The sequence below is a fragment of the Passer montanus genome, unplaced genomic scaffold (genome assembly GCF_014805655.1).
Source record: "Passer montanus isolate IOZ18808 unplaced genomic scaffold, ASM1480565v1 scaffold14, whole genome shotgun sequence".
Taxonomy (NCBI): Eukaryota; Metazoa; Chordata; class Aves; order Passeriformes; family Passeridae; genus Passer; species Passer montanus.
In genome coordinates, this window is record NW_024360941.1 from 13,420,847 (window position 1) to 13,448,333 (window position 27,487).

At 35.8% G+C, this 27,487-nt stretch overlaps 1 protein-coding gene across 5 annotated transcripts in view; it reads right to left on the reverse strand.

Moving 5' to 3' along the window:
* Positions 1-27,487, reverse strand: part of FAT1 (FAT atypical cadherin 1) — a 105,831-nt gene that overhangs the window by 23,509 nt on the left and 54,835 nt on the right. For 4 of the 5 annotated variants that reach the window (XM_039700024.1, XM_039700026.1, XM_039700023.1 and 1 more), the window contains exons 4-12: positions 26,340-26,401; positions 23,225-23,554; positions 22,508-22,718; positions 18,154-18,293; positions 10,405-10,680; positions 9,983-10,193; positions 3,456-7,523; positions 2,747-2,943; positions 1,254-1,407 (exon numbers count right to left, since the gene is read on the reverse strand). In XM_039700024.1, the coding sequence (XP_039555958.1) occupies positions 1,254-1,407; positions 2,747-2,943; positions 3,456-7,523; positions 9,983-10,193; positions 10,405-10,680; positions 18,154-18,293; positions 22,508-22,718; positions 23,225-23,554; positions 26,340-26,401 (5,649 nt within the window). Of the gene's footprint in view, positions 1-1,253; positions 1,408-2,746; positions 2,944-3,455; positions 7,524-9,982; positions 10,194-10,404; positions 10,681-18,153; positions 18,294-20,128; positions 20,285-22,507; positions 22,719-23,224; positions 23,555-26,339; positions 26,402-27,487 lie in introns of those variants that run through there. The other variant, XR_005626592.1, reaches the window with a different exon arrangement.

Genomic DNA, 27,487 nt, shown 5'->3' on the forward strand with positions numbered 1-27,487 from the left:
GACCTGCCTTTTCAGCTTGAAAAGATTAAGAACTAAAACACTATTTTTTTCCTAATGCTCTTGAAACAGAAATTAGCTAAAGCTGAACTCTCTGATAGTGCAGAGAGAGAATGCGTATACATACAAAAATCCATGTGCGTTTGTGCAAAGTAAATTAAAGTATTAGAACTCTGCTCTGGCTTTAAAAAAATGCAAGGTTAAATCCGTGTCTGGTTTTTCTTGGCTATTTGGTTGTATTCCTTCCATAGGTATTGGTATTTCCTCCTCTAACATTCCATGAATAAACATAGCTATTCATAATGAGGTCTTAACTGCTACTAGAGGCAAACCTCTAGACCACTAACACACACTTTCTTTCTAAAGTGACAGAAAACATGAGAGGCTACTATTGTGTAGTCATTGTTGCCTTATAAACAGTTCAAAAAAGTATTACGAAACACTTTTGTGAGTATTCTAGCCCCACCAATTCTCAATTTATGTAACAACACAGTAGCACGTCACACAGGTGACATTCAAAGTCAAAAAAATCCCCAAATCCATGAAGTAAGGCCCTTAGTTATTTTGCCACTGAAGTTTTCTAATCTCTTCTACTTACATTACATTTTTGTATTCATCTTACTCCATTTTTTTACACTGTTCACCTTCCTACCACTTGTCTACTGCAGCCTGCACAGTATAGGATTTTGGCAATAGCTGTGACCTGTACTGTAATACAAAACACACAAATGCCATGAAGACCAAAGTGAAGCAAGTTAGAAGTTGATGTCATTTGTACTTTTGAGTTAATCTCATTCCAATAAAACTGGGGGTGCTTCTGCTGTTTGCTATGGAAAGGAAATTTGTTGCTCCATCTAACCTCATCCCATTTAATTTTCCAAAACAGAAGATGGTGAAGAGAATCTGAATAAAGATACGTCACAGTTACAAACCATTGTTGCTGCTGCTACAGTGAATATAAAAAGAGCAAAATTTATGGCATACTTTTATTCCAGTCACTTCAGCTTCGAAGTTTCTGGCTTCAGGGCAATTACCCTGTTTACGCTTTAGTTTCCCATAAATGAAAATACTTGCCTTTCGCCTGACTTTATTCAATATATTATTAGTATTTGTGTAGTAGAAACTCACATTTTAAACCAATGTACAGTAAACCAACCCTTAGTTTTAATGACTGACATTTATGTATTAACGTAATAGTAAAGCATTTTCTAAAATGAGGTGACTGGAATCTTGTATAATGTATAAAGTATTATTACCTGTGTCTGGAGCGAGTCTGAATTTTTCTGCTCCTGTGCCATGCAGTGTGTAAGTAATTTCAGCATTGGAACGAATATCTGCATCTGTAGCAGACACCTGCATTATCAGCTTTCCAGGAAGGGCATCTTCAGGAACTGAATCAGCATATAAAGTCTGCAAGATTTTAAAGTTACATTGAAAAACTAAACATACGAAATAACCAGAGCTTGGAAAGGGGAGGGGAAGAAGGAATGATAGAGGAAATAATATTCGGTTTGAATGCCTGATAACATATTCATGTGAACCAGAAGATGAAATAACTGAAAATTAAAATAAATTATGATTTTCTAATTAATTACTTCACATTTATTGGATTATTCAGAAAGGTATTTAATACTGGAACTATAGGGATTTTTGAACATTAGTGCCTTGCTCAAAACTTGAAACACTTGTAACTGATTAACTAATAATGAAATGTGTTCCCAAAATAGAAGTTATAAATTTTTGCTAATTTAATTTTTCTCTCTTTTGGTGGATCATCTTTTCTAGGTCTGTCTCAATCTACAAAAAATTCATAGCTGCCCTTTTAATGACACAAAAGCTTCCAGACTAAATTAAATAGAAGAAAAAGTATTCAGAATTTATTGGCACTAGACACTCTTACAGCCCAACCATGTCAGGAATGTGCATTATGTTAGAAGCACTAAGCCTTGTAACAACAATATTAACAAAGGGGAAAATAAAAGGAAAAAAGCTAAAAATTCTGACTTGCCAGTCTGTGTATAACTGCAACCATTTACACAGAAGTAACTAACATAAACATCAACTAAGAAAAAGAATCCTATGTTCACTCTATACTTGTCCTTCCTAGTGCAAGGGAAGATTTCAACCTAGTAATATGAAATCTGTGTTAAACTATGAAAAGTCCAAAAGAGGCAATAACATATTTTGCAGGGGCTATCTTCCTGAGTTTTTTCCATTCCTTATTTTTCATGTCCATTCTTGCAGACTATAAAAATCCGGTAAGGTAGACAGCTTTGTAACAAGAAAACATTTAAGGCTTATAGATTTTTGTTGCTGTTGACTGCAATTGCAGAGTAATGTTCCACTCTTTTCAACTCTTTTTATCACAGGAAATACACACATATTTCAACTAAGCAATGGGATTCAGCTTTTTTTAAAACTTTGCTTCTTTCATAAAATAGAGCGTATAAATGATGATGGCCACAGCTTAAAATAATTATTTTTGGAAAAGAATTAACAGAGAAATTTACTACAATTCTCCTTATATCTCTCAAATACCCACCGAGTGTCAATGTATTGTCTTTGGATTTTTAAAAAAAATCTGTCTGGAGTATCTTTTATTTGACAGCATTCCATCTTAGTAGTCCAAATTTTTGTTACGGTTTAAAAGGAACAGCTATTTGCCAGTCTCCTGAGAAGCTATTTCACAGAAAATGTAAATTTTATGTATGAAAGCAGCTGGTAATGGAAGATACAAGACTCTGCCTACCTTTTCACAAACAGGGCTATTATCATTAGCATCAAGGACTTTAACCTCCACCACAGCTTTAGCTGCGAAGGTCCCATCAGTAGCTGTAATATTTAGAAGATAATTATCCTTTTCTTCCCTGTCCAGAGGCTTTTTGACATAGACCTTCCATTCATTCTGTATATTTTCAATAGCAAACTGTCCCAAAGGATCACCTCCTGAAATATGAAAAGAAATATTTATTTAGAGATGGAGATTTGTACTATTACTCTATCAAAATTAAGGTATAGGGAAAAAAAAAAGAAAAGGAAAAAAGCAGACACTCTCTGTGGCTTTATGAGGAAACAGCTTCATTTCCCAGGTAGAAATTGTCAGTAGATGCTCACACAACTAATTCAACTGTGGCCAACAGAATCCATAAAAATTAATTTAGAAATTCATGTAGCATTATAGAAAACATCATATGACATACACAGTACAGATTTTTAAATAAAATTTGAAATATAAATAATATATAGAGAAAGGCATCTTAAGCAAGGCAAACATGAAACAAAGCCAACTAAAATTCATTTTCCCACTGAAGTTTTTAATATTTGTATTAAGACACACACATTCTTTCTTTGCAGCTCTATGGTTTAAAATACTTTCCAATCTCTTCAAAGATTAAGTTCTATATCATGATTCCAGCACCATTCAAAAAGTTATTCTGACATTACCCAAAAAGACTTACCTGTGATGTGATAAAAGACTTGTCTATTGGTTTCTTCTGTATCAGCATCTGTTGTACTCAGGATGGCAATTACCCCACCAGGAGGGTCATCCTCACTGACTGTTCCTTTATATATCTCTGCAGTAAACCGTGGAGGATTGTCATTCACGTCTGTGACAGTAACTTCAACCACAGCCATAGAAGACAGCTGAATTTTTTCACCCCGGTCAGATGCAACCACTGTGATTTTGTATTTGTCTCGTTTCTCATGATCAAGTTCTTTCAGAGTGGTAATCCAGCCAGTTTCCATGTTTATGGTAAAAGACTCTATAATGTCTAGCTCTTGAGAAGGATCCAAGCTGTAAGTAACCTGCCCATTGAGTCCTGAATCTAAGTCAGTGCCTTTAACCTGTATGACTCTTGTTCCAGCTGGTGTGTTTTCTACAATGAATGCTTCATATGGGTTGGACTCCAAAATGGGTTTGTTATCATTCGCATCTTTTACCTGAATGCTAACCTCTACTGAGGAAACAACATTATAATCTTCATTTGCATACTGTGCTTGAACTGAGAACTGATACCACTTAGTTGTTTCATGATCAAGATTCTTCTCAAGTTTCAACTCTCCAGTCTGTCGGTCAATCACAAAAAAGTCATCTCTGTTGCTTTCAGGAGTGTTCCCTTTGATCAGACTATATACTAAAGTCTGATTATGCTCTGCTTTGATAACATCTATCACAGTTCCAATTGGAATGTCCTCAGAGACAGTATAAGAATAAAATGGTTCTGAAAATTTTGGAGTAGGCACTTCTGGTGGGAGTATTCTGGCATAGACAGGAACAACTGACTCTTTTTGGGGGGATCCACCATCAATTGCTCTAACAAGGAAAGTAAGAAACTCATTTTCCAAACCAATTAAGCTTTCTTTTGTAGTAATTATACCGGACAATGAATCAATTTCTAAATTCTCTTCTACATTTTCAGATTCTGCTTCAATAGAATATGTGATGTCTGCATTTGTACCTTCATCAGCATCAGATGCCCAGACTTTAATGACTGAAGTACCCCGTGGAACATTAGTCCCAATATTTACTTCATACTCTGTGGCTCTGAATTGAGGAGCATTATCATTGTCATCAGTAAGTATGACATTAACAGTACAGAAAGCAACTTTCCCTCCTGAATCTTTGGCCATTAAACTAATGGCAATTACTTTTTCTGCTTGTGTTTCACGGTCAAGCTTTTCAGAGGTAAATATCTGCCCTCTCTCATTTGTATAAAATCTGTCTTTGGCAAAGTCATTTACAATGTGGTAAGTGATGTGGCCATGTGTACCAGAGTCTTCATCTATTGCTTTAACTTCAGTAACCAAAGTATGCAATGGAGCATTTTCAGTTAGTTCAACCTCATACTCATTCTGGCTGAAAACAGGACTGTGCATGTTGGCACTGATTACACTTATATGGACTTGGGCTGAGCTTCTGAAGACACCATCAGAAACTGACACATTAAGATTATAATGTGACTTCAGTGTCTGTCTGCGTAGGTTTGAGATGGTGATAATGCCAGTTTTACTATCAATCACAAAATTCTTCTGATCATTGCCTGTCAGAATGGAGTACTCCAGCTTGTCAACATCTGAACTATCTGCATCTGAGGCTTGCACACATGTGACAAAATGTCCTCGAGGAGCCAGTTCACTAATTCTGGCTTCATAAAGCAATTGGCTAAAAAGAGGGGGGTTATCATTGAGATCAGTTACATCCACAGTTACAACAGTATCACTGCTCAAGGGCAGCATGCCACCATCTACGGCCCTTATTAGTAACTTGTGCTGCTTAATTTGTTCATAGTCCAAAGTTTTTGCCGTAAGGATGAGTCCAGTGCTGCTATCTATGTGAAAGTAGTCATGACTTTCACTATTATTCTCAACCAAGTGATAGGAAATTCCCCTGTTGGTTCCAGAATCAGCATCTGTGGCGCTCACTTGTGCAACAGATGTTCCCACGACAGATGCTTCAGAAAGTGTTGCAATGTAAGACTGCTCTGTAAACACAGGAGGATTATCATTGATGTCTTCCACTATTATGTCTACAAACACATCAGCATGTGCCCCATTTAGGGAGTCAGTTGCTCGAACACTCAGTTTATAGGCTGGATGAGACTCAAAGTCAAGAGGGGCAACAACATTTATAACTCCAGTGTTGAAGTTGATAGTGAACTGATTGAAAGGATCTCCACCCGTAATGCTGTAAAACACCTTGAGTCCTTCAGGGCTGTTTGCTTGTACATGTACCACAGGGCTATGGAGCTGAATGTTTTCTGGTATCTCTGCACTGTAGAAAGGCTTTTCGAACACTGGCATAGCTTTACTCATAACTGTAATTGGGACTGTAACTTCAGCTGAAAATGCAGGGTCTCCTCCATCTTTTGCCACTACTGTGACCAGATACTCCTTATTTAGAGTGTCTGGTTCAAACTTCTTCTTCAGGGAGATTTCACCAGTGGTATCAATCTGGAAATGTTCATGATGTTCTTTCAGATAGTAACGCACCTCTCCATTTTTGCCTGTATCTTTATCTACTGCTGTCACACGTTGAATAACATGGCCTGCTTCAGAGTCTACTTTAACAGCAGCATAATATGGAAGATTGACAAAAAATGGAACATTATCATTTACATCTTCTACTGTGACTTTAACTACAATGTGTGCAACAACTGATGGCTTATTTTCCTCTGTCACTTCCACAACCACATCAAAAGATTCTTGCTGTTCGCGATCAAATGGTATTCCCGTTGTTGAAAGGACTCCTGAAGTTTGGCTAATTTTAAATCTGCTGTCTGGATTTAGAATATGGTAAAACAAAGGCTTATTTATTTGATTCCCTATAGCAGTAACAACAGCTATTGTTTTTGCCTCTGTGGAATTCTCCTGCACCGTTGTAGAGTAAGAACTCTGTGTGAACTTCAGTTGGCTTGCTTTGCTTTCTTTCACATTAATTTTTACAGATGCAGTGCTTGCAAATCTGCCATCAGATGCTCTCACTGATAATTCATACCTGCTTCTTAACTGAGTTGTGTTTTGTACTGTTATATCTCCAGTCTTAGGGTTTATTGAAAATTTTTCCCCAATGTTGCCTTCAATAATAGAATAAATTAATTGGGAAAAAATGCCTGAATCTGCATCAGTGGCATTTACGCTGATGACTTTCACGCCTTTATAAGTTGGAACCAGAAGGGATGTCTCATATAGCTCTCTTGAAAACACAGGAGGGCAATCATTGATGTCAATCACATAAATAGTAACATTAGCTGCATATTCTGCATATAGACGTGGTATCCCTGTATCATGTACTTGCACTGAAAAGTGGAAAATATTTGTCTCCTCATAGTCCAGACTCATTACTGTCCGAATGGCACCAGTGCTAGAATCAATGGCAAAATACTGGCGGACAGATGGTTCAACAATTTGATAAACAAGCAAAGCATTAGATTCTTTATCAGCATCTGTAGCTCGAATTACTAATGGGACATTCTTGTCAGTCAGAACCACACTGTTAATTGAAGCTGATTCACTGATGAGTCCTGTATATTCAGCCTGCATAAAAATTGGTGCATTGTCATTCTCATCCCGAAGATGTACCAAAACCGTTGCATTACTGGACAAGCCAGCCATGTTTGTTCCTTGCACAGTTAGAGCATAAGAAGGCAAAGTCTCAAAATCAAGTATCTTCTGAGTAACGATGACACCTGAGTTGGGGTTGATAGCGAAGGCATCATCTGTATTACCATCTTTTATTTCATAAACTACAGAAGACTGACTGTATGCTGTAACCATTCCAACAAAACTGCCAATGTTGGCACTTTCGCTGATTTCTGTAGAATATTCTTTGGCTGTGAATTTTGGCGAGGCATTATCAGAAACTGTAACAAATATGTGTACAGAGGTCACTTCACTCATTGGAGGATGTCCTTTATCTGTAGCTTTCACCATCAAGTTGTATTCTTCCTGGTTACTACGATCTAATTCCTTTGCAATTTTAATCATACCCAAAATGGGATCAATAAGGAAGGAATTTCCAATATTCCCTGTGAAGAAAGAAAAAACAATTAAGAAAGAGGTATACAGAATTTAAGGGATGACTGCTTATTTAGCTCTATACTTAGAGACATAGATGGAACAGAGACTATGAAAATTTCTTAGTTTTGCTTGATAAACATTTGCTAGCCTGTCTGGAAAGTCTTCTGTACTCAAGAGTTGGCAGTAACTTTACTTGTGGAAATACTGCATAAAATATAGTTAGCAAAGCCATCCAAGACTTGAAAATAAATGCAAAAATTTTCTTTTAGCAAACTTACATATCAACCATAGCTGAAAGGAACTTATATTCAGAAGTTGACATTAGTGGAATAGAAGTTACATTTTATATTCCAAAACAACTGGAATGTTTTGGACAAGAAAAAAAGAAGGGTTGTAACAAACCCTTGTGAATATTAGTTGTTTATACAATAATTGTTTAAATGACTGTTTCAAAACCAAACTTTTTAAATTGGACAAATAGTTGCCTGTCTCTTAATTTCCTATTCCTACACAGACAAGTTATTCCCTGTGAATGTATTAGAAGAAAAATAATGCCTGCTGAGAAGAACCAGCTGCCATTTAATATAAACACTTGTTTGCTTCACATTTTGAAATATAAAGACTAACTACACTGCATACAAGACTCTTCTCATGTATTAAATATGCTAAGATATAACATTTTACTTACCTAAAAAATTACTAAAGACATGATCTCAGCATGAAAAAAAAAATCTTTAAAAACTTCTGAGTTCTGCACACAAGTAGGCAAGAAGGAGGTTTTCTGCTTTGTTTGGGGTTTTTTACTGTTGGGTTTTTTTTGGTTTTTTAGAGGAGACTCTAAACACAGTGGCATTCTTAGAATACCCCATTACAAATCTAAGCAGCCATTACAAGCATTTAAGGAATGTTCCTTCCATTTGCTTAGAATATCAATTATAATGTTTTAACCTCCCAGTAGATCACAATCCTATAAAATAAACCTTACAGGTCTTACATTTACTCCTACAAAAAGCTAGAAGAAAGGAACAGAACAGCATGTCATTTCATTCTAGACTGCAGGCACACACATTTTCTTGCCATTGTTTGGCATTCATAAAACAAGCACTAACAAAATGGGAAAGGCAAGAGAAAAATTTCATGGACGTTGGTGTCCTGCTTAGTGAATGTCGTATTTCTAGAAATGACAGAAAAATCTCATGTAGTTTAAATAAGTTATGAGAGACTCAAAAACATTAATTCTTGTCAGAGTATCATAATCACAGCTTTGTTTTAATACAGTGTTAAAGTATTCTTTCATATGAAAACAGCACTTTGGGGAAGAAAAAGAAAATATTTATAGTAAATAATTCCTATCCTTTACACAGCAGTTTATGTGAAATTAAAAAAAGCACATATCATTTTGCATGCAACAGAAACCAAGTAACTTTTTGCCTGTTGTTGTTCTATTTAATATATAGTCTCTTAAACTTGTTACTGGGATTTTTATTTTAAATTATTTTTTACCTTGAAAGCAGTATTTCACATAAGGAATGAAATTTAAATAACTTTTTTTTTTCTAGTAATGGTGCCTACAAAGCTTAGGACCTTGATAATGGCAAACTTGTATTAATTCAGATTTAATGGACTAAATTAAAACCCACTTCCGTCTGATACCCACTTCTGTCTGATAAGTGAACTCAATCAATTTAATCCTGATTTCTAATATTAAAAATTGCCAAAATTTAAATCACATTATTGTAGGCAAGTTCAGAAAGATGCTCTGAGGTTAAAAATAAGGAGCAGTTCTTTCCTGGCCTGCAATCTGCAAGGAGTCTTAACGCCAAATTGACCAACTTTTGAGGAATTTTCAAATATTTTAATAAACTAGAATAGCAGTCCCACTACTAAAATCAGCCAGAGGGAAGTATAGAAAGCAACCCCTTATTTTCTGCATCTATAAAAAAAAAATTACCTTAAAAGCTGGGATTAATTAGGAGTGTGGTACATGTATATTGAAGTTATTTTTGAGCTCCTTACTTCTGCACTATATTAAACACAAAAGCACTTGTCTCAGGCTCTTACTCTATTCACCAAACCCCTGCTTTGCCTATGCCACAAAAAATAAGACCTAAAATATCAAAATAGAATGTATTTTTAGACCTGAATGGAATGATTTCTTACAGAAATTAAAGATTCTGTAATTTCTAAAGAAATTATTCTTTTTGAACGTTCCAAGATGGTTTTTTCTTCCCCACTACTAAAATATGCCAAATGTACCTACAGGATAACATGAACAGCTAAAGGATATAGATGAATATTTGTAGTTTTCTTCTAAGTACTCTGAGGCTGTATCTTCAATACATCTCTCAGAATATGGCACATAAACCTGCACTGCCCCCTTTTTTTCCACAGATATCTTTTCACACATCTACAGTTGAAAAACTATCAGCGAGTTCAACAGACTGAAAATGTCAGAAAGTGAATATACCTGATTCAATGGAGTACACAATTTCTGCATTTTTCCCTTTGTCCTTATCTAATGCTGTAACCTGGAGTACTGCTGATCCAACAGCTGCTGACTCATACACTCGTCCCTCATAGGAAGGGCTGGTGAACCACGGGGCGTGATCGTTTGTGTCGCTGACATTGACGACAACTCTGGCGTAGTTGCGCTTCACGGGAACATCTTGATCTCGAACCTGCAACAGTCAGCACATCACCAGGAATGAGCACTGGTATCTCGGTAGTTCACCAGACATTAGCAATAATTCAAGGTGCAATCAGCCACAGAGTCAAAGACTGCACAAAAATTAAACATACAAATAAATGTTTGAATTATGGGGACAAAAAAAAGACATCAAAAACTATCTGTGTGTAATTCACAACAGAAGAAACCTGATGTGTACTTACCATTATTGTGAGAATATGCTGGTTCATGGTCTCATGATCCAGTTTTTCTGAGGTATAAAGGGAGCCAGTTGCAGGGTCCAGACGAAATTTTTTAAGACTAATGGGATCAGTGCTGCCCTGCATAGTATAAATCAGTTTATTCTTCTCATCTCTGTCTGTGGCACTGACTTGCAGAATTTCTGTCTCTGGTAAGGTATCCTCAGGTATGACAACTTCATATTTTGAAGCAGAAAACTGAGGCCTGTGATTATTTGTGTCTATAACTTTGATGTAGACCTGAAATGATACAATGGGAAGGGGAAAACATTGATGATATTTGGTAAAAAGAAATAAAAGAAGGATAGTCCATTAAAATCAGACCACAATACTGAAGTAATACCACTTCAAGACAGTTTTATTTTGCTGAGAGGAGGCAAGATCCAAGACGTGTAGGAAAGAAGAATGTCACTAAAGCCAAATCTGCCTCACCTTCCCCAAAATCAAACCAGAAATCTGTACAACCAGAAACATCTTAGAGACGACATCTTAAATGGAATTATATTTGTCCAAAGCTAAACAAAAAAAATTTCCTTGTCAATTTTGGAACAAAAAATTTAAAACATACAATACGGATCCTAGAGTGGGTAAAAATACTGTTTTGGGGTGCAAATTTACAATTTTAAGCAATGTTTTTTCAAGGTGGTGCATGCATAACACTCCTCCTTGCCCTCACATAAAACCAGTCCTCTTTCAGACCCTCACATCTGCGAGCCTAGGTAAGTATAGAAAAGTAGTGGAATTGCCACAAAAGTGCATTATTTCGAAGAACTGCCGGTGGTTTTGTTTACTCCTCTCTAGCAATGTAGCACAATTTCAGCATAGCTCACTGGTCATCAATACGATTTCTCTGAAGTTACAGTTAAATTAAATTAAATCTTATGCTTTAAATTGCGTCCTTATATAATATTGCTCACTGAAACCACACTTGCTCCCTGCAGCCCCACTTGCTTTACACAGCACCAAAGTTTTCTATGAAAAGGGTAAAGAAGGAACATCCTGTTCCTTCAACAGTGATAACATCAGACGAATAACAGTAATGCAAAGAAGCTGGCAAGTAGACAGCAAAGCTCCAGAAACACACAGCTAAATTCAGGTTCTTCATGTGCTTCACGTACAGCCACGCTTTTATCCACCCAAAGGTTAGGAGCTTTGTATAAATTTGTTAAGGGCTATATATAAACAGGTTTTTAAAATAGGTACTTACAATACTGTAAGTGGGTTAAATTGCTCTTGGAAGACACTGCTGTCCAATGGTAACTGGTAGAGTTTACAGATGTAATTTAGACAATGTACCAAATTGCATGCAGTAGAAACTAAATTAGATGAATCCTGATAGTGGCAAGTAATTAGGAAATGCCATACCTCTTGCTACAGGAAGAAAAAACGTCAACATTGCAAAACCAGCATCTTACTCTAAAACTGAATCATTTGGCACACTGATAAAATCCCTTGCAAGATGTTGCTATGGAGACTAAAGAGTTTGGTTTTGTCATGGATTAGAAACAGATTAAAGAAAAGAAACAAAGAGTTAGACTAAATATTGACTTTCAGTGGGGAGAAATATTAATGGTACGTGACCCAGGATACATATTAGGACAAGTTTTTAAATACATTAACTAACAAATTAAATTGGAAAGTGAAGAGGAAGAGTAAGTATTATGTTAAAAATGTGATTGTTTTACATCGTCACAATTAAACAGGACGCAACAAAGCAACACAAGCATAGCTGTTAGTTTATTTTTAAATTTTGTATAAATAAAATACATTTTAATGCCTCTTGGAAGAAGTAAGACAGAAGGGTCTAATCTAATACACTCACAAAGTATTTGAGTAAAAACAGCTGCTCACTGAAAAATTGTGCTCTGGAAAATTAAAAATTATACCAAATGAAGATGAACAAACAATTAAAAAAATATAAAACCCCAACACTCAATACAAATCAAACAATAAAAATTTTTTTACATAAATGAAAAATTTAAAGGCCATATACCATTACAACACTTCATTAACAAATACTGTGCTTTCAAAATGAACTCATCACCAATTTTTTTATTACATTTCCACCCTCAAGAAATTAAGGTCAGACTCATAAAAAAGAAACAAAGTGAAAGATGAGGTGTCAAATGTAATGAATTTAAATTAAGATTTCTATTTACGTTCATGTCTATTTCCACTCCCAAATGAGGAAACAGAGAAACTTAGGTTAAAATTTGAAGTGAGAAGGTGTGCAACTACAGAGCAATTCTGTTAAGCAAATCTTTTGAGCAGAAGATATGGCCACCTGTGCTGTTGGTAGTACACAAAACAAATAAAGAACAACAGCATTACTAGAATGGAGCACCACAAAAAACTCCATGCAAACGACTAAGTTAAAAGCCAGGAATGTAGTGACTGTAAAACCAACATCAGTACCTGCGGGACTAACCATATACCCAATGAACCAGCTTAACTGAAAAGTGAGTCACTGATCAGGATTCAGCAACAACTCTGGTATTAGCTAGTGAAGCAATTAAAATGACACATTAGGAGAAATCCTCCAAAAAGTACTGTTGGGCTAAACAGATAAGGAGTTAGCTCCTCAAAATGTAAAGCACTATTAACTATGAATTATTTTTAAAAATATTGCTAAGAAATAAACATAGTGACTCAGTCGCTACAAATGGTTCACTCAGGTATTCCATTACTTGTCACAAACTCAGCCTGCAGTTTTTCTCCACACTGGTAAACACAACTACAAATACACAACTTCATATATTAATGCAGTCATTTTAAATCCATGCAAAATCCAAAGTTTTTCTTAAACTCAAGTGAAAAGTGTTTCATCTGCATATTCTAAGATTCATTTTTCTCTCAGTGATGTTATTACTTTCTGCCCCTGCACAAATTCTGGTGGACAAGCATGTGACCTGATGGGTTCCCTTTTGGTAACTGGTCTAACTGCACACTGGGTTGCTTTAATAAGGGCAGGTGAAGGAATTACCCCCTTCTGTTTGACACTCACTGGTGGGAAGGTAGATTCACTACCTCCACTCCTGCAGTACAGAAGACACCTTGACAAAATGAAACAAATCCAATGAGAGATCATTAAAATCGGTAGGGATTGAAAAGCAATCTGTCCACAGGAGGGGTGCAGGAAAGAGAGCCAGACTCTTCTCAGAGATGCATAGTAAAAGGACAGGAGGTGACACTCACAAGCTCCAGCAAGAGAAAATACAACTAGATAAGAAAACTATTTTTTCAAAGAGAGTTGTTGAACACCAGCATAAAAGCAAGTCCAAGGGAGAGGTGTTGTGCTTAGTGAACCCAGGCAGTGAGAGCCTGATGAGTCACTGAAAAACTTGGTCAGCTTTGCAGTTTTGCTTTGACCAGGAGTTCTAGTTAAAACTCCAGGGTTCTTTCCAATGTGAACTATTAAACAAATATTAAATAAGAGTACTAAGGAAACCCTATATTCAATTCAGGAATTCTTACTGAGGCTGTGACAGGTGATAAATGTGCAATTAGGTTTTAATCATAAGAGGACCAAATTTTCATGTAAACTGTTAAGACCTTAAGTTAAATAGAAAACATCTGCAGAAATAATTGTGAGTGCAGTTTTAAAGACCCATACAGAAAAATATGGTTTAGTGTGTCTGAGAACAAAACACATAAATAACTTGTGTTATTCTAACATAATGTGCAGTATAAAATAAAAACTAGCTTTTGAACATTTCTCAATGAAATGACACAATTCAATTCAAATGAAATATGCTAATAGTATCTCTTAAGAGAGAGTTGCACATTAAAGAGGCACAATATAGAAAAGCCTGACATCAGCAAACCATAACGTGATCTTTGAAACAAAATGCTCTGGAACTGAAGAAACTTCACTCATTTTGCAAAAATATGCAAAGGCTGTGTTGCACAGCTGCGTTCTGCCCACAGATCCCATTGACAGCAATGTTCACTGGTTATAAAGAGAACAAAGCAGGATTACTTTGAGGAAGGACTTAAAATCTATTAATAATCTGACAGGTGAAACCTAAATTAGCATATGGATGTATTAATTGCTACTAAGAGGAGATATGTGCCATTGACAAAACATACTCAATGTGCATTATTTAAACATAATGTTTAGATTTTAGGTTACTTTAATATCATTTTTCATTTACTGATTCTGTGTGGAGTTCAAAATCTACTCCTCTTCCACAATTACATTATAGTTACATGGACATGTTTATACAGTTTTCAAAAATAAAAAGCTGTATTATCCAGAGATGATATAACTTCATTCCAGCTCTAAATGTCTCTGTAGAGCACTGTAAATGCAAGCAAAATTACATGAAAAGATGTAGTAAATGAAGATTATTCTATACTTCATTCCAAAACTATAATGTACATATAGATTTTGCAAAAAGCAACGTCAAATATTCTGCAATAGCACAGCAATAGGTAAAATGCTGCAACTAGCTGTAAACCATCTGAAATATTACTTTCAATGAAAAAAATTGATATACATAACAATGACTGCAAGTAGCTATAGGTAGAAACAGGACCATCTTTTGCTTTTGCCCCAAAAATCAATTCAATAGCTCATTTATCACTACTTACAGCCTGTGAATAACCTTTTCTGTTTCAGTACATAGGTATGCTGACTTGTGGGATTTAGTTATTTAGTTTCTGTATTTTTATTCTATTTTTAATCATAATCCTTCCAAGTCTGACAACAGTAATTTCTAACATCATGTCGAACACCACTACTGTAGGCCTGGAATTTGTTTGTCCTTGTTTTGCCTCATGCATTTGGCATTTAGATGCATGCAAAATTCTAACAGACAGCACGCCTACTATTGCTTTATTTTTCAAAAAAGCTATTTAACTGAAGTCCTGAAAGAGTCAAATGCCCTACAGATGTTAATGGCCCAAGGCCAGCAAATGCCTTACAGTTTAAAGCCAGTTTGAATACACTGCTGCTTTTATACAGTAATATTTTAATTTCTTGTGCCCCATCCCAATTTCTTGCAAATGCCATTTCCTTTTTCAAATTAAATGTAAAATTACTTACTCTGCTGTTAATCAAAATCTGTTAAATTGGTTATAGCCAGTGTTTATAGCAATTACTTCGTAAGCTAAAAGCTCTGTATGGGATATTGTTGTTCCTCATGTATGTACTCAGAATTCAGAATTTCTTTTGCCTGTTGCTCCATTTTAACTGTTCATCAGCTCTTAGAAGAATCCAGTGCCACATCAGCATTTAAACTTCAGCAGTGAGTACTGGAGTTTACACACTGGCAGCCATAAATCACACTTTCAATTCTGATTTTGTATCAACATTTTAACCCCCTAATTTAAGCCTGATCTGAAATGCTTTTGACTCTTTTGAGGGATAGTCCTGAGGATTGTTTTCACAGATTAGTGCATTTAGGTGGGCCAGGAGTTATGGGGGAGATAAGAGAATAAATTAAAATCAGGATTATTCACCAACAGTTGCGGAGTTTGAACTAATCCATACCCCTCAATCCCATACACCACAGTGAGACTCCAACAGCAACAGCATAACTTGGGCTTATCCCACAAGCAGGGCAAAAGAAAGACAATGCAAAGGAAGTCTTTGTGCTTGTCTGTAACAGAAACCACAGTCTCTGATCCTGCCAAGCCTAACTGAGAGAGGAAGAGAAAGATACGAAAAACAACCACAGAAAAAGCAATCACAGAAATGACAAATGTAAGACTACTACTCCAGTTCTTCTGGAGAAGAGTGCTGTGGGGTAAATGTTTATAATGATCACTTAGCTTTACAAAATGTTACAATAACAAATTCATTTAAGGAACAAAAAGTACACTGTGCATTCCCAAGAAGAACTAAATGAATAACATAACTCAGAGGAAAAGAAGGGGTGAGGGTTAAAGTAATTTTCTGACCTTCCCATTCTTGGTTGTTCTAAAAGACAAAGCAGATTATGGTTCAACTGTGACAGCTCAGGACATGCATAAATTCAGCTATGCCAGCAGCAGCACTGGATAGGCTCTCTGCATTCACCAAGGCCCTATATCAAGCTTCGCCTAGACCTAGTCCCCAGGCTACCCCAACACAATGTATGATGGCATTTTTGAATGCAGATTTTGGGGAGGGGGAAGTGTGTATGGAAAAGCCTCTTGCTGTCTTTTTGAATGTTAGTTGAATTTGTGTTTCCTCTATTTTTTGTCCTAAGAAATTCCTGCCTTCTATATCCAGCATTCTGTAATCATTAGAAGTGAAACTACTCAACTTTTTTATTACAAGTAGGTGAATTTAATAAATTTACAGCAGGATGGTGGTTATCAGCACCAGAGACAATGGCACCACAGCTATGATTGCAGAAAGCTCCTACTGGGAAACCTGTTGCTGTCTTTGAAGATTCATGGTCTGGAAAAATCACTCACAATTGTCATCTCTAAAGAAAAGGAATTTCTCAAAGGAAACTGCTAAATTTGGTCACCTTCTACTATCAAATTTACTCTATTTGACCTATCAAAGCTCAAGACATGCAGCCAGCTCAATAAAGATTCTGTTTAAAAATCCCTAACATTGACAAGAAACATCTTTTCTTCGGGCTAACAGCAGAAGACAGCATCTAAGACATTAGAAAAGAAAACAGAAAAATGTATGTACTGCACAAAAGCTGAACAAGACGAAATTGTATTTGTAGCACAGATCTCCATGTGCAGAAAAGACAGCAGCAACCCATTTATTGCTCTTTGAGTGCCTGAAGGGTAGGTCAATGATAGGGGTAGGTAATACAGACACATCACTCTCCAAATCCAACAGCCTTTAATCAGTAAATAAAGCCTTTCCTTTCTATCTGGAAGAAAAGAGAAGCTGCTCTATAATCATGGCTCGATTCACACCAACCTCAGCTAAACTGTACTTTCAAATACAATTCAGGTTCTGGGCTGGGAAAAGAAACTAGATGGGAAAAACAGGTGGGATATACATCATAAACTACTTTACTATGAATTAGACAATAGTATCAGAAAAGGCTTCTGCACCTTTAAGTAAACTTATTAGTCCAACTGCAAAGAATTGCCACCATCAGACAGTCTTAGGAAAAGGTAATTTTAAAACACTGGTTTGTCTGAGGTTGCTGCTTTTTGGAAATTGCAAAACAATCTCTACTTTCACCAAAACTAAAATAAAGTATTTGGGACAATACAAAGAGATGTTATAATCTAAACCTTGTTTCTATCTGTACACTATGCAGAAAAAGCAGCTTAGTTTCTTGGACACTGTACAACTGGTCATCCATAGATCTTCCAGGGGGAGGGAAACCACAAAATTTTAAAATGGTTGTCTTTAAATTTCAAATACAGTAATCACTTTATGTAGTGATTTTGGAGGAGCTTGTAAAGAAGAGTAATCCAGAGGAGTAGTATTAATCCTTTTCTTGTAAGAAAGTCATGCAAGCAGGGGCTTAGTTTCTGTTTTCATTTATTTGGCTGTAGGAACAAGTTATAACTTAAAGCTGTTGGTTCAGACTACAGTACAGTAACACACTACCTTTACACCTAAGCCATCAAACAACATGGCTCTGTGAACATCAGAATTCACTTCTATTTTAGACAAAGTCCATAATTTAAATAAACCATGTTCATTGTTTAGGATTTAAAAAATGGTGAGAAGAAAACCCAACAGCTTCCCCACTCTCCAGCTACACACTCTTTTTATAAGTGCTTCATCAGAAAGTTCATTACCTGAGTGCTGATAGATCTGGTTCCATCTGTTGCTTCTACTGTCAAGTTGTAATTTGATTTCTGTTCTGCATCAAGAGGTCTTGCAACAATGATAGTTCCCGTGCCCTTGTCCACATCAAATCGACTGTCATAGTTGCCACCTTGTCCAGGAAATGGTGAGAGGGAGAAGTTAACAAAAAGCATTATTGCATCATCATTTTTATGTATGATAATGTTCTGTCTTCCAATGCTTAATGAAGGTGGAACTATATATATACACATATATTTATACATACATTTAGTTTAAATATTTTAGGTTTTTTTCCTGGTAACACGATATGCTGCTAAATAGATATTTAAAATTGAGTAGTTTTGGACAAAGCTGACTTGCCCAGCTCATGGAAAGTCAGCAGGGACATTCTTATTAGCAAAATTCTCTACTTAAAAAAAACAAAAATCCATGGAATTTAATGATTCCATACAACACGAAATTGAGAATTACTGCATCAAATGCAATAGTTCCTTTTGGGCAGATTATCAGCTAATAAGTGAAAAACATACTTTTTATCAAAATACATTAAAATCCCATTCGACATACAGTCAAATTTTTGTCTTTTGGAGGAGAGTACATATTATTATATTCACATATGACTATAGATAAGGCTGAAAAAGCTGCAGTAACTCCAAAGGATTATCATCTTAAAGTTGAATATCTAAGGAATTTACTATCTCAATCTTACTGAGATAGACAGGATTTAGAATAGTGCTAAATGTTTAAATGCCCAATGTTTAAATATGGCCAAGTTCCTTTTCTGAAGCAAATTATCTTAATTTCCCTTGTGAAACTTTCAAATTACTCTTTGAAATATAGTTAAATAACTGTGTAGATCAATAGCTACACTCAGTTGCTTAAACATTTAATTGATCATCATCCTGGCACCTAGAGCAGACTGTACTGAGAATGCAATGTCCATTAAACCCAAATACTATTAGCGATGATGAATACTGCCATTTAACTACAATTGCTTTAGACCTCTCAATAAACTGCCTAAAATGGAAGAATCAATTCTTATTTTGGTCAAGTCCGTGCTCGATATGGCAAACCAATTTTTCCTAATTATGGGCATATGTTTTTCTAATTATATTTTACAAGGCTAGCAGATAGCACGCAGATATCATCTGAGTGCTTTTTTTTCCTTTAACAAGATTATACATGCTAAGCTTTGCAAATCACTAAATGCGTTTTATGAAAAGCCAAGGTTAGAAGTGAGAGGGTGAAGTTCCAAAGGTTGCAAATTTGAACTTAGTCCAAGAAAAAAACAGTAAATACTGATATGAGCCCCCATTCACATGTAGAAAGGATTTCACCTTTAGAAGGTTCTACTGCATGACAAACATATCAGTTTAGGAAAGATGGGCTGGATTCTGCTTCACTGGATTTGAGATATTTCATAATGACCAACATTACATGATTTTTCTAGTTCAATTGAAAGCCAACTCCTCTTACTGGCCCAGTAGCAGTTTCTGAATCACTCAAATGGGTAGAAACTGGACATCATGAAAGGCAGCAGCTTTTTTCCTAACAGATGAATTTTTTTTAACGGGCTTTGTGCAGTATGTCAGTTTTAGGAGGTGAATCTAGTTTTTCCTTTTATAACTGGCAGGCAAAACCATTTTCTCAGATGTCTCAATGTTCTCTACATTTTAAGGGAAGAGTAAAGTGAATGAGCATGAATTGGTACAGTCAGCTTTCCTGACACAAGGAAAAGCTCTGTAACCAACATTTTTTCCTTCCTTACCACGAAAATCACCAGGGCCTTGCCTATATTTGTAGTAGTAGTGATATCTGGTGATCCGCTGAAGCAGAACTCAACCCAAACTTCTGCATCTAGTACACTGGAAGTATAACAGCAACAATTTTGGCCAAAGCCAAAACTGGATGCTCAGAATTGCTGCTGTATAAATGTAATGATGACAAAACAAAACAAAAACGAACCTGTCACAAATGCAACCGTGAGCACTTTGATTTCCGAAGGGTTAATAAAATAAATAGTTTATAAATGTACGCTTTCATTTCAGATCTCATAATCTGGTAATAAATTATGTGATCTCAGCAGATACCTTCTGCTGTACAGTTCAGGTCACAAGCCATCTGTAAGATGTAAAATACTTCACTAGCAAGCTTGTCTCCTGGCTCAGCCAAAAAGAAAGAAAGCATGGAAAGCAAGCACAGAACACAAAGGAAAGCTGTCAATCAAATTCATTCATGCTATTAGAAACAGTAAAAAGAGGGTAGTAAAGTGACCACTTGTAAGAGTAGCCCATAACTTCACAACATGATCACATATCAAATTTTCCAAAACACTTTTACTAAGAAAGTCATCAAAATAAAATAGTTTATTTTACAATGCTGGGACAAATTATGCTCTTTCCCCATGGAGTTTTCTGTATATGTATTTCTAAAAAGAGCAGGAAAAGATCATTCATTTTCTGCATTAGGCATACAATAAAAATATGTAAATGTCCAAGTGTGCTGCATACTTAGAAGGAGCAGATCAAAATAATACTGTCAATCAGAATTCTATTCAGATGTACACACTGTTCACAGTGCATAGCAATTGAAGTACGCTACAAACAATAGGAAAGTACATCCCCAATTTAATTAACAAATTTTGCTAACACAAGGCCCCAGAAAACATCACTGCTGTACTATGTTGAGATTCCAAAAAACCTCTGAGGCCTATTCTGTCTACTCTCTTTCATCTCCATGAACTGCTCACCTTTCTCTGGCAATGTCATTTTCTTAACCTTTCTTTTAATGGACTCATTTTGATCTACAGATATTTGTTTGCTGTGGATGGATAACCCTAATTTGAATTGGAGTACAAAATACCTTCTCATTTTTCCTGCTCACTTATTTTTATACTTTCTACTTTTCTACTCCCATGTCCCTGAGTGTGTTTGGGAGAACAGGGAAAGAGCAGCCTCAGTTCCAAAATATCTTGAATGCAGAACTTTGCTCCTATGAGAATGCAAGAAAGCATCCTCAACTTTTTAGTCCCTCTAGAGAACTGTACAGATCTGTAACCCCTAGGTTTGTCTAAACACCAACAGTTTTTATCAATTATAATCTATTTGGACAGGAACTTTTTTTTTCAAGAACCATTATAAAGAACCATTAAAAAAATTCTGTGTAAGTATTTATTGCATTAGCAATGATTATCACTATCATCACAGATTGCTGATGCATGAAGCATGATTTTAGGGAAGAATTGTATCTGTTTGCATGTGCTTGAAAATTTTTTGAATACAAAAACACCTCAAGTATTTGGCATTTGTATATTCCTGCTAGCTGCGTTACTTTCATAAACTTTTTTTAACTGTTGCTGTTCTCAGTACACCTCAGGAAATACATAGCAGCAAAACAGATGTTTAAAATACTTAAATTATTGAGAAATAAATTAAAATAATAAATAAATTAAAATAATTTAAAATATGCTCTTCCCAGCAACTTAACATCATAATCATGGCTGAAGTTTTCAGTAGTAACCAAGATGAAAAAGACCCTTCTCTTGTGAATGTAGTAGAAAAATCACAAATCTATCAAAAATCTGGTAGACTGACAGAAAGAGTTCACTCCAGACTAGAAGTAATTGATTACAAGGCACCTCTCCTGAAACAAAGCTATGCTGTTCTCCTTGATTCTAACACAACAGAACTTGGTTTTACTATCAGCTATGCAGTGAACACTTCGTGTATTACTGGTGCTCATAAGTCTGTAAGTCTAAACTTCAAAAAAGTACTATTAATTTTGTTACCATGACATCAACATATAGTCATATTACTGGTTGGAAATCCCCTTTCAATAGCAGAGGTTAAGATATGATTTAGTAGAAAGAATATGTACAAGAAGAAAATTGGGGTTAGGAACATTGCAAGCTTTCCTTTTAGTACTGAATGAAAGGACAGCAAACTGAGAAAGCAGCCCAGAGGAGAAGAAATCCATGTGAACAGTAAAATCTCTTTTTGAGCATACTCTCCTGCTTTGCCAAAAACTAGCCTCTTATTCCCTTTCCTATCATACAGTCCACAAAATTGACTTCATTAGTTTTCATTTCAGTGACACAATATTTAGAAATCAATTTTAAAACTGCAACACAGCAGATATTTTACAACTCAATTTTGATCCTTGATACAGAGTGGCATTGATAAAAATTAAATAATTTTGACTTATAAAATCTGCATCTGCATTTGAAGAATGTCAAAACTTTGCATTATTTAGAAGGGTGATTAAAACCAAGCTGCAATGAGCCCTCCAGTATCTCAGACTCCATGCATTTGTTTCTAATAATAAAGGCCCTCAAGGCATCCTTACCCGTTATGTCAAACCAAAGTGGTGTTCCAAGAGGTTCAACAGCTATTACACCAATCATGTGAGCAACTGGGTCACTTTCCATCACCGTAAAAGAAAAAAATGATTCCTCAAAATAAATAGGCTCTGTGGGTGGGATGGGCTTTGGAATCCATTCTATGTGAAGCCGTGTAGTTGAAGATTTTTGTGGGCGACCATTATCTACAGCTTTAATCTGTGAAACAGACACATCTTTTAGGCTACAGGATCACATAAATCATTATGTCACATAAATAGAAAGCAGTAATAAGCTCCAAGCATGTTTGCTTGTGTGAGATATTTCCAAAAAGGTTAAGTGTCTCTCCAAGTGCCACTTGCCCTTCATTATCTGGGCAGCAAATGGAGAAAAAGTATGCAGCACCTGATAGCAGCACAAAATGTTACCATAAATTTACTTTTATTTTGCTTTCTTCCTGAAGGTGAGTCAAACTGATTGTTTATGTTCCCTCATCACACAAATTATCTGCCAAGTTCTGGGAAAGAACAGCAGTTCTTAATACACAATACAAACATCTCAAATCATCCCTTAATAAAAACCAAACAAACACACAAAACAATACTTCTGGATTTGTTGAAGCTTTCTTCCTTCAGATGCAGTCACTCACCTGCCAGCTACTGAATAAGAAACAAACAGATAAAAGAACCCGTTACATATTCATGATATACAGGACTTTCACTCACTGAAAGGATATCGTAGTCCCTTGCTGCAGAAAATTTCTTTGATGAAACCACTCCAGTTTTTGGTTCAATAAAGAATTTGCCATGCTCATCACCATCTTCAATGCTGTAGGAGATCTCTGCATTGGGGCCTTCATCTTTATCTGCAGCAATAACTCGATAGATGGGCTCTCTCTTAGCAGTCCTCTCTCGCTCGGGCTTACCACGCTCTGGAAGCCGAATTTTGTAGAATTTTTGCAAGAATTGAGGCTTGTTGTCATTCTCATCTAAGATCTTCACAATCACCCGTGCAATTGTTGATTTTGCAGGAGTACCGTTGTCTGTTACTGTTACCTGTTTTTATTAACAAGGGTAAAGTTAGAACTCAAACATGGTCCTTCTAACAATGCTCCTCCCTAAGTGAGGTTTTCCTACAACTGCCTAAACAACTGCACAGTTATCCCTGAACTTCAGTTAAAGCACATGCCTAAAGCTATTAGGTATTTACAAAAGGTACTCAAAAGTATATTCAGCTATTATCTTAATATTTTGACACATTAAATGCAACATGAAATGCAAATATTCACGTTCATCTCTAGCAGATGGTATGATTTTCACATATTTGAATTTCTGTTCCCTTTAGTACTTGTAATGGAACACCACCACATACCGTTCAGTTCACCACAAAAACCCAGCCACACCGAATGAGAAAATCAAAGCATATCCCCAATGAGTAAATTACAAGGGGTATGGGATAACATGTCAATTAACATAAAATTAGCATTGCCCTGAACCAAGCAAATAACAAAGGCAAATTTGAGAAACATCTATTTGATCTGAATGCAACATCAGTTTTGAAGGCATTACTGACATAACCAAGAATATACTAAGATATGAGAGAGTAACATGAAGCTAATCTAAAATAACTGCATGAGGTGTGAATTTGAACTCAGAAAACACAAACTGAGAATAAAAAAAATTGGCATATTAGTTACTACTATGTAAGAAGTGCAATCAAAGATCAAATTTAATAGTAAAAAGGAATAAATCCACCAATTCATCTGGTCAACATTTCAATGCTCAATTAATTAGCTCAGCACATTGGTCTGTCCACCATTCTGTACATTTCTGGATTTCTTTCCAACCTATTATTAGAGTTGTAAACAAAAAACTAACACATGGGAAAATTGCTACTTTAGGCCAGGCTGTCTGTCAGTATCGCTCTGTAGTTAAGAGTTCTTCTGTCACATACTTCACACACTTTTAGTCAAAACTTTAACTACCAGCTAGGATTCAAAATTAACAAAGAATTATAAATTACACCAGCAGGCAATAAACAATGTTCCAAGCTAAAGAGCAATGAGCTTCAACTGCTATTTTACACAGAATGATGAAAGCAGGAGGATTTATGTACCATTACGTGACATTGTAATCCTAAAAATAAACTTTCTGAGTTCTGTACTTGTTAGCTTGAGGTTATAAAGTTAAGCTTAAATTAGCATGACTGCTAGCAGACAACTGCCCATAACATTACACTGTGAGTATGACTTCTGGCATAAGTTTTGTCCCAGAACAAGTAGCACACACATACACGTCACTTAGCTGCAGCCTGAGAATTCACACAATTCAGACACAATTTTCAACAGGCAACTTGGATGTGGTCAGCCTGCTCCAGGGATAAGGTGTAAGCAATCAAAGCCATATGGGCCACGTTGTCTCAGGATCAGAAAATAATCCACAGCTCACTTTATTTACTGTATAAATATAATTTTTAAAACCCAGTATAAAATATAGAGAAGTAAAAATCATGATTTACCAATTTTACAACCAATATACATAGCAGTGGTCAAGAAATAAGACATAATGTACATGAATTGATTTGGGAAACAGAGACAACCTGATCTGAGGCAATTTGGAAAGAGAAATATATAATTACTTTAAAATTTACAGGAATATTATATGTAGTACTAAATAAGATATGCCATGTAATTAATTTTTTTACTATTACTTCTAGAAACACACTGCAGAAGAAATTCTGTCCCATTGCTACTTAGGTGCAAAGCGTTCTTTTCAAAGCTGATACAGAAAATAAAATAGTGATACAAAAAAAATTTCGTCCAACAGCTGCATTAATCCAGCTCACAATGCACCAAAGGGATACAAAATGCCCAGGAAGACTGCACACACACTGTAATTATGCAAAAGGATAGTTTGTGCTGTCAGGGAATAAATACATTCATCTCCACGTCTCTGCAGTCATCGCACTCCTATTGGAACACCTTTCTACAGATTTCATGAGTTTTGAGTAAGTCTACAGGTGCTTCTCTGTCTTTAACATTAATTTGGCCAACTCCCATTCTAGTCTTTTATCTGTCATCCAGGACAAGAGGCACAAAAAATGTTCCAGATAAATAGTCACAGTGATCCTTATGTCCTAAGATTAAGTCTTCACTACAGGAGAAGTACCATGCCATTACACTGCTCAACAGCACTGTGAAACTGGATAACTTAAAGTACTCTATATGTTTTACTTTCAGGTTGTTTGACAGAGAATGACAAAAGCTCTTAAATAAACTCCAGGTAATTAGTTAAATATAGTTAAATAAAAGCATGTTGTCACAAGTTTCATGCTCTTGGATTCGGGCTCTACAATGCATGTCTTGCAACTGATGTGATTGGTAAACATGTTATGCAGAAAATAAGGCTACTCACATACCATCCTTTTGCATTCTCCTTATAAAAACATTCTACACTTCTTTTGCAGAAGCCTATACTCAGCAAAAGTTAGGCTGAAATAGCTATTCCAATAATTACACAGGAAGATAAAAAAAGGAATCACATTCCTTTTAACAATCATGCCTTTGTACCATTTGAATGTAAATCTTTGTTTTGAGATACAGAAAAAAAATGCATTCAATCTGTACCTTTACTCTTTTATAGCAAAAAAGCTTCAACACACAGTTTTTATAAGACAGGTGGTTATCTGCATTGCCACATAATGAACACAGAAGGAAATTACTTCTGATATCCAGTTTTTTAAATTCTTCATATAGTAATCAAGCCTGGCAAACTTAATTCTCTGTAAAAGAGCAATGAACTTACAGTCACTGTTTTTCAGCAATTTAAATAAATTATTTACCTCCAGTATGTGCTCTCCCTGCTGCTCTCGATCTAGTTTTCTGGATGTGGTTGTAATAAGCCCTGCAAATGTAAGAGAATAATTAATCAGATCCTTCAACAAAATAATCTGAATGAAGGTTAGGTTAAGGTTAAATCAGTAGTTACTGGTATCCTCAATATCAATTTCTTCTTAGGTGGCCACTTCCATTTTTGTAGAATTTATGCTTTCATTAAGGGAAGGGGTGAAGGGTTTCCAATCCTTAAAAGCTGTGAAAATATTCTTTACAAACTGAAAACTAAGCTGTTGTAACACTTAAGACAAACAGTGTTCCAACACATCTGTGCGTGTTATGTTTCTGACAGAGTAACGAATGCAATTCTCCCACATGAAATCTTGTTTTCATACACCTTTTTCCAAGGGTGCTGATGGACATTATCTGAATTAATTACCTATCTCTTGAGGAGAAACACCTATTTGTAATATTAGTGACAAAGGCAAAAGAAGGGTAACCTGAAGAGATGCAATAATAATAGAAAAAACAGAGCAGTTTGCATGTGTTCGCTTAATTTCACAATGACAAGCAGCCAAACAGTTGCTGTTGACAATAGCAGAGAAGAACCACAAGTTTATGATGCATGATGTTATATTTTGTCATAAGCCTGATACGCTCCTGATGCAAGATTAGGAAGGCATGATGGGTTTTGCTTTAAATGAAGGCAGTCAAGAAGTAAGAGGCAACAAAAAGACAGAAATCTAAGGATCTTATTTGAATTCATTCTCCCTAACAGTTAGTTCAGAATTTTAACTATTGAGTGAGTAAGACGTAACAAAAAGAGAAATCTAAGGTTCTTGAATTCATTCTCCCTAACAGTTAGTTCAGAATTTTAACTATTGAGTTTCACGACAAGTAAACTTGCTCAGCTCTCCATTACAGCAGAATGATTTGCTATTGTGTGAGTTAACAGTGCCATGGATGCAGGCACACGAGAATTCAGTTTCTTTGCTGCACAAAAGCAAAGAAAGACATTAACCTTTTCACAGGTACAAGCTGGCCCCACAAATACCATTACTGTGTTCACACGGGACTGAGCTCGTGCTAGTAAATCTTGCTAGATCCAACTTGGCCTTTCATGAAGCAAACACCAAGGTTTGGATTCGCCCAGCTT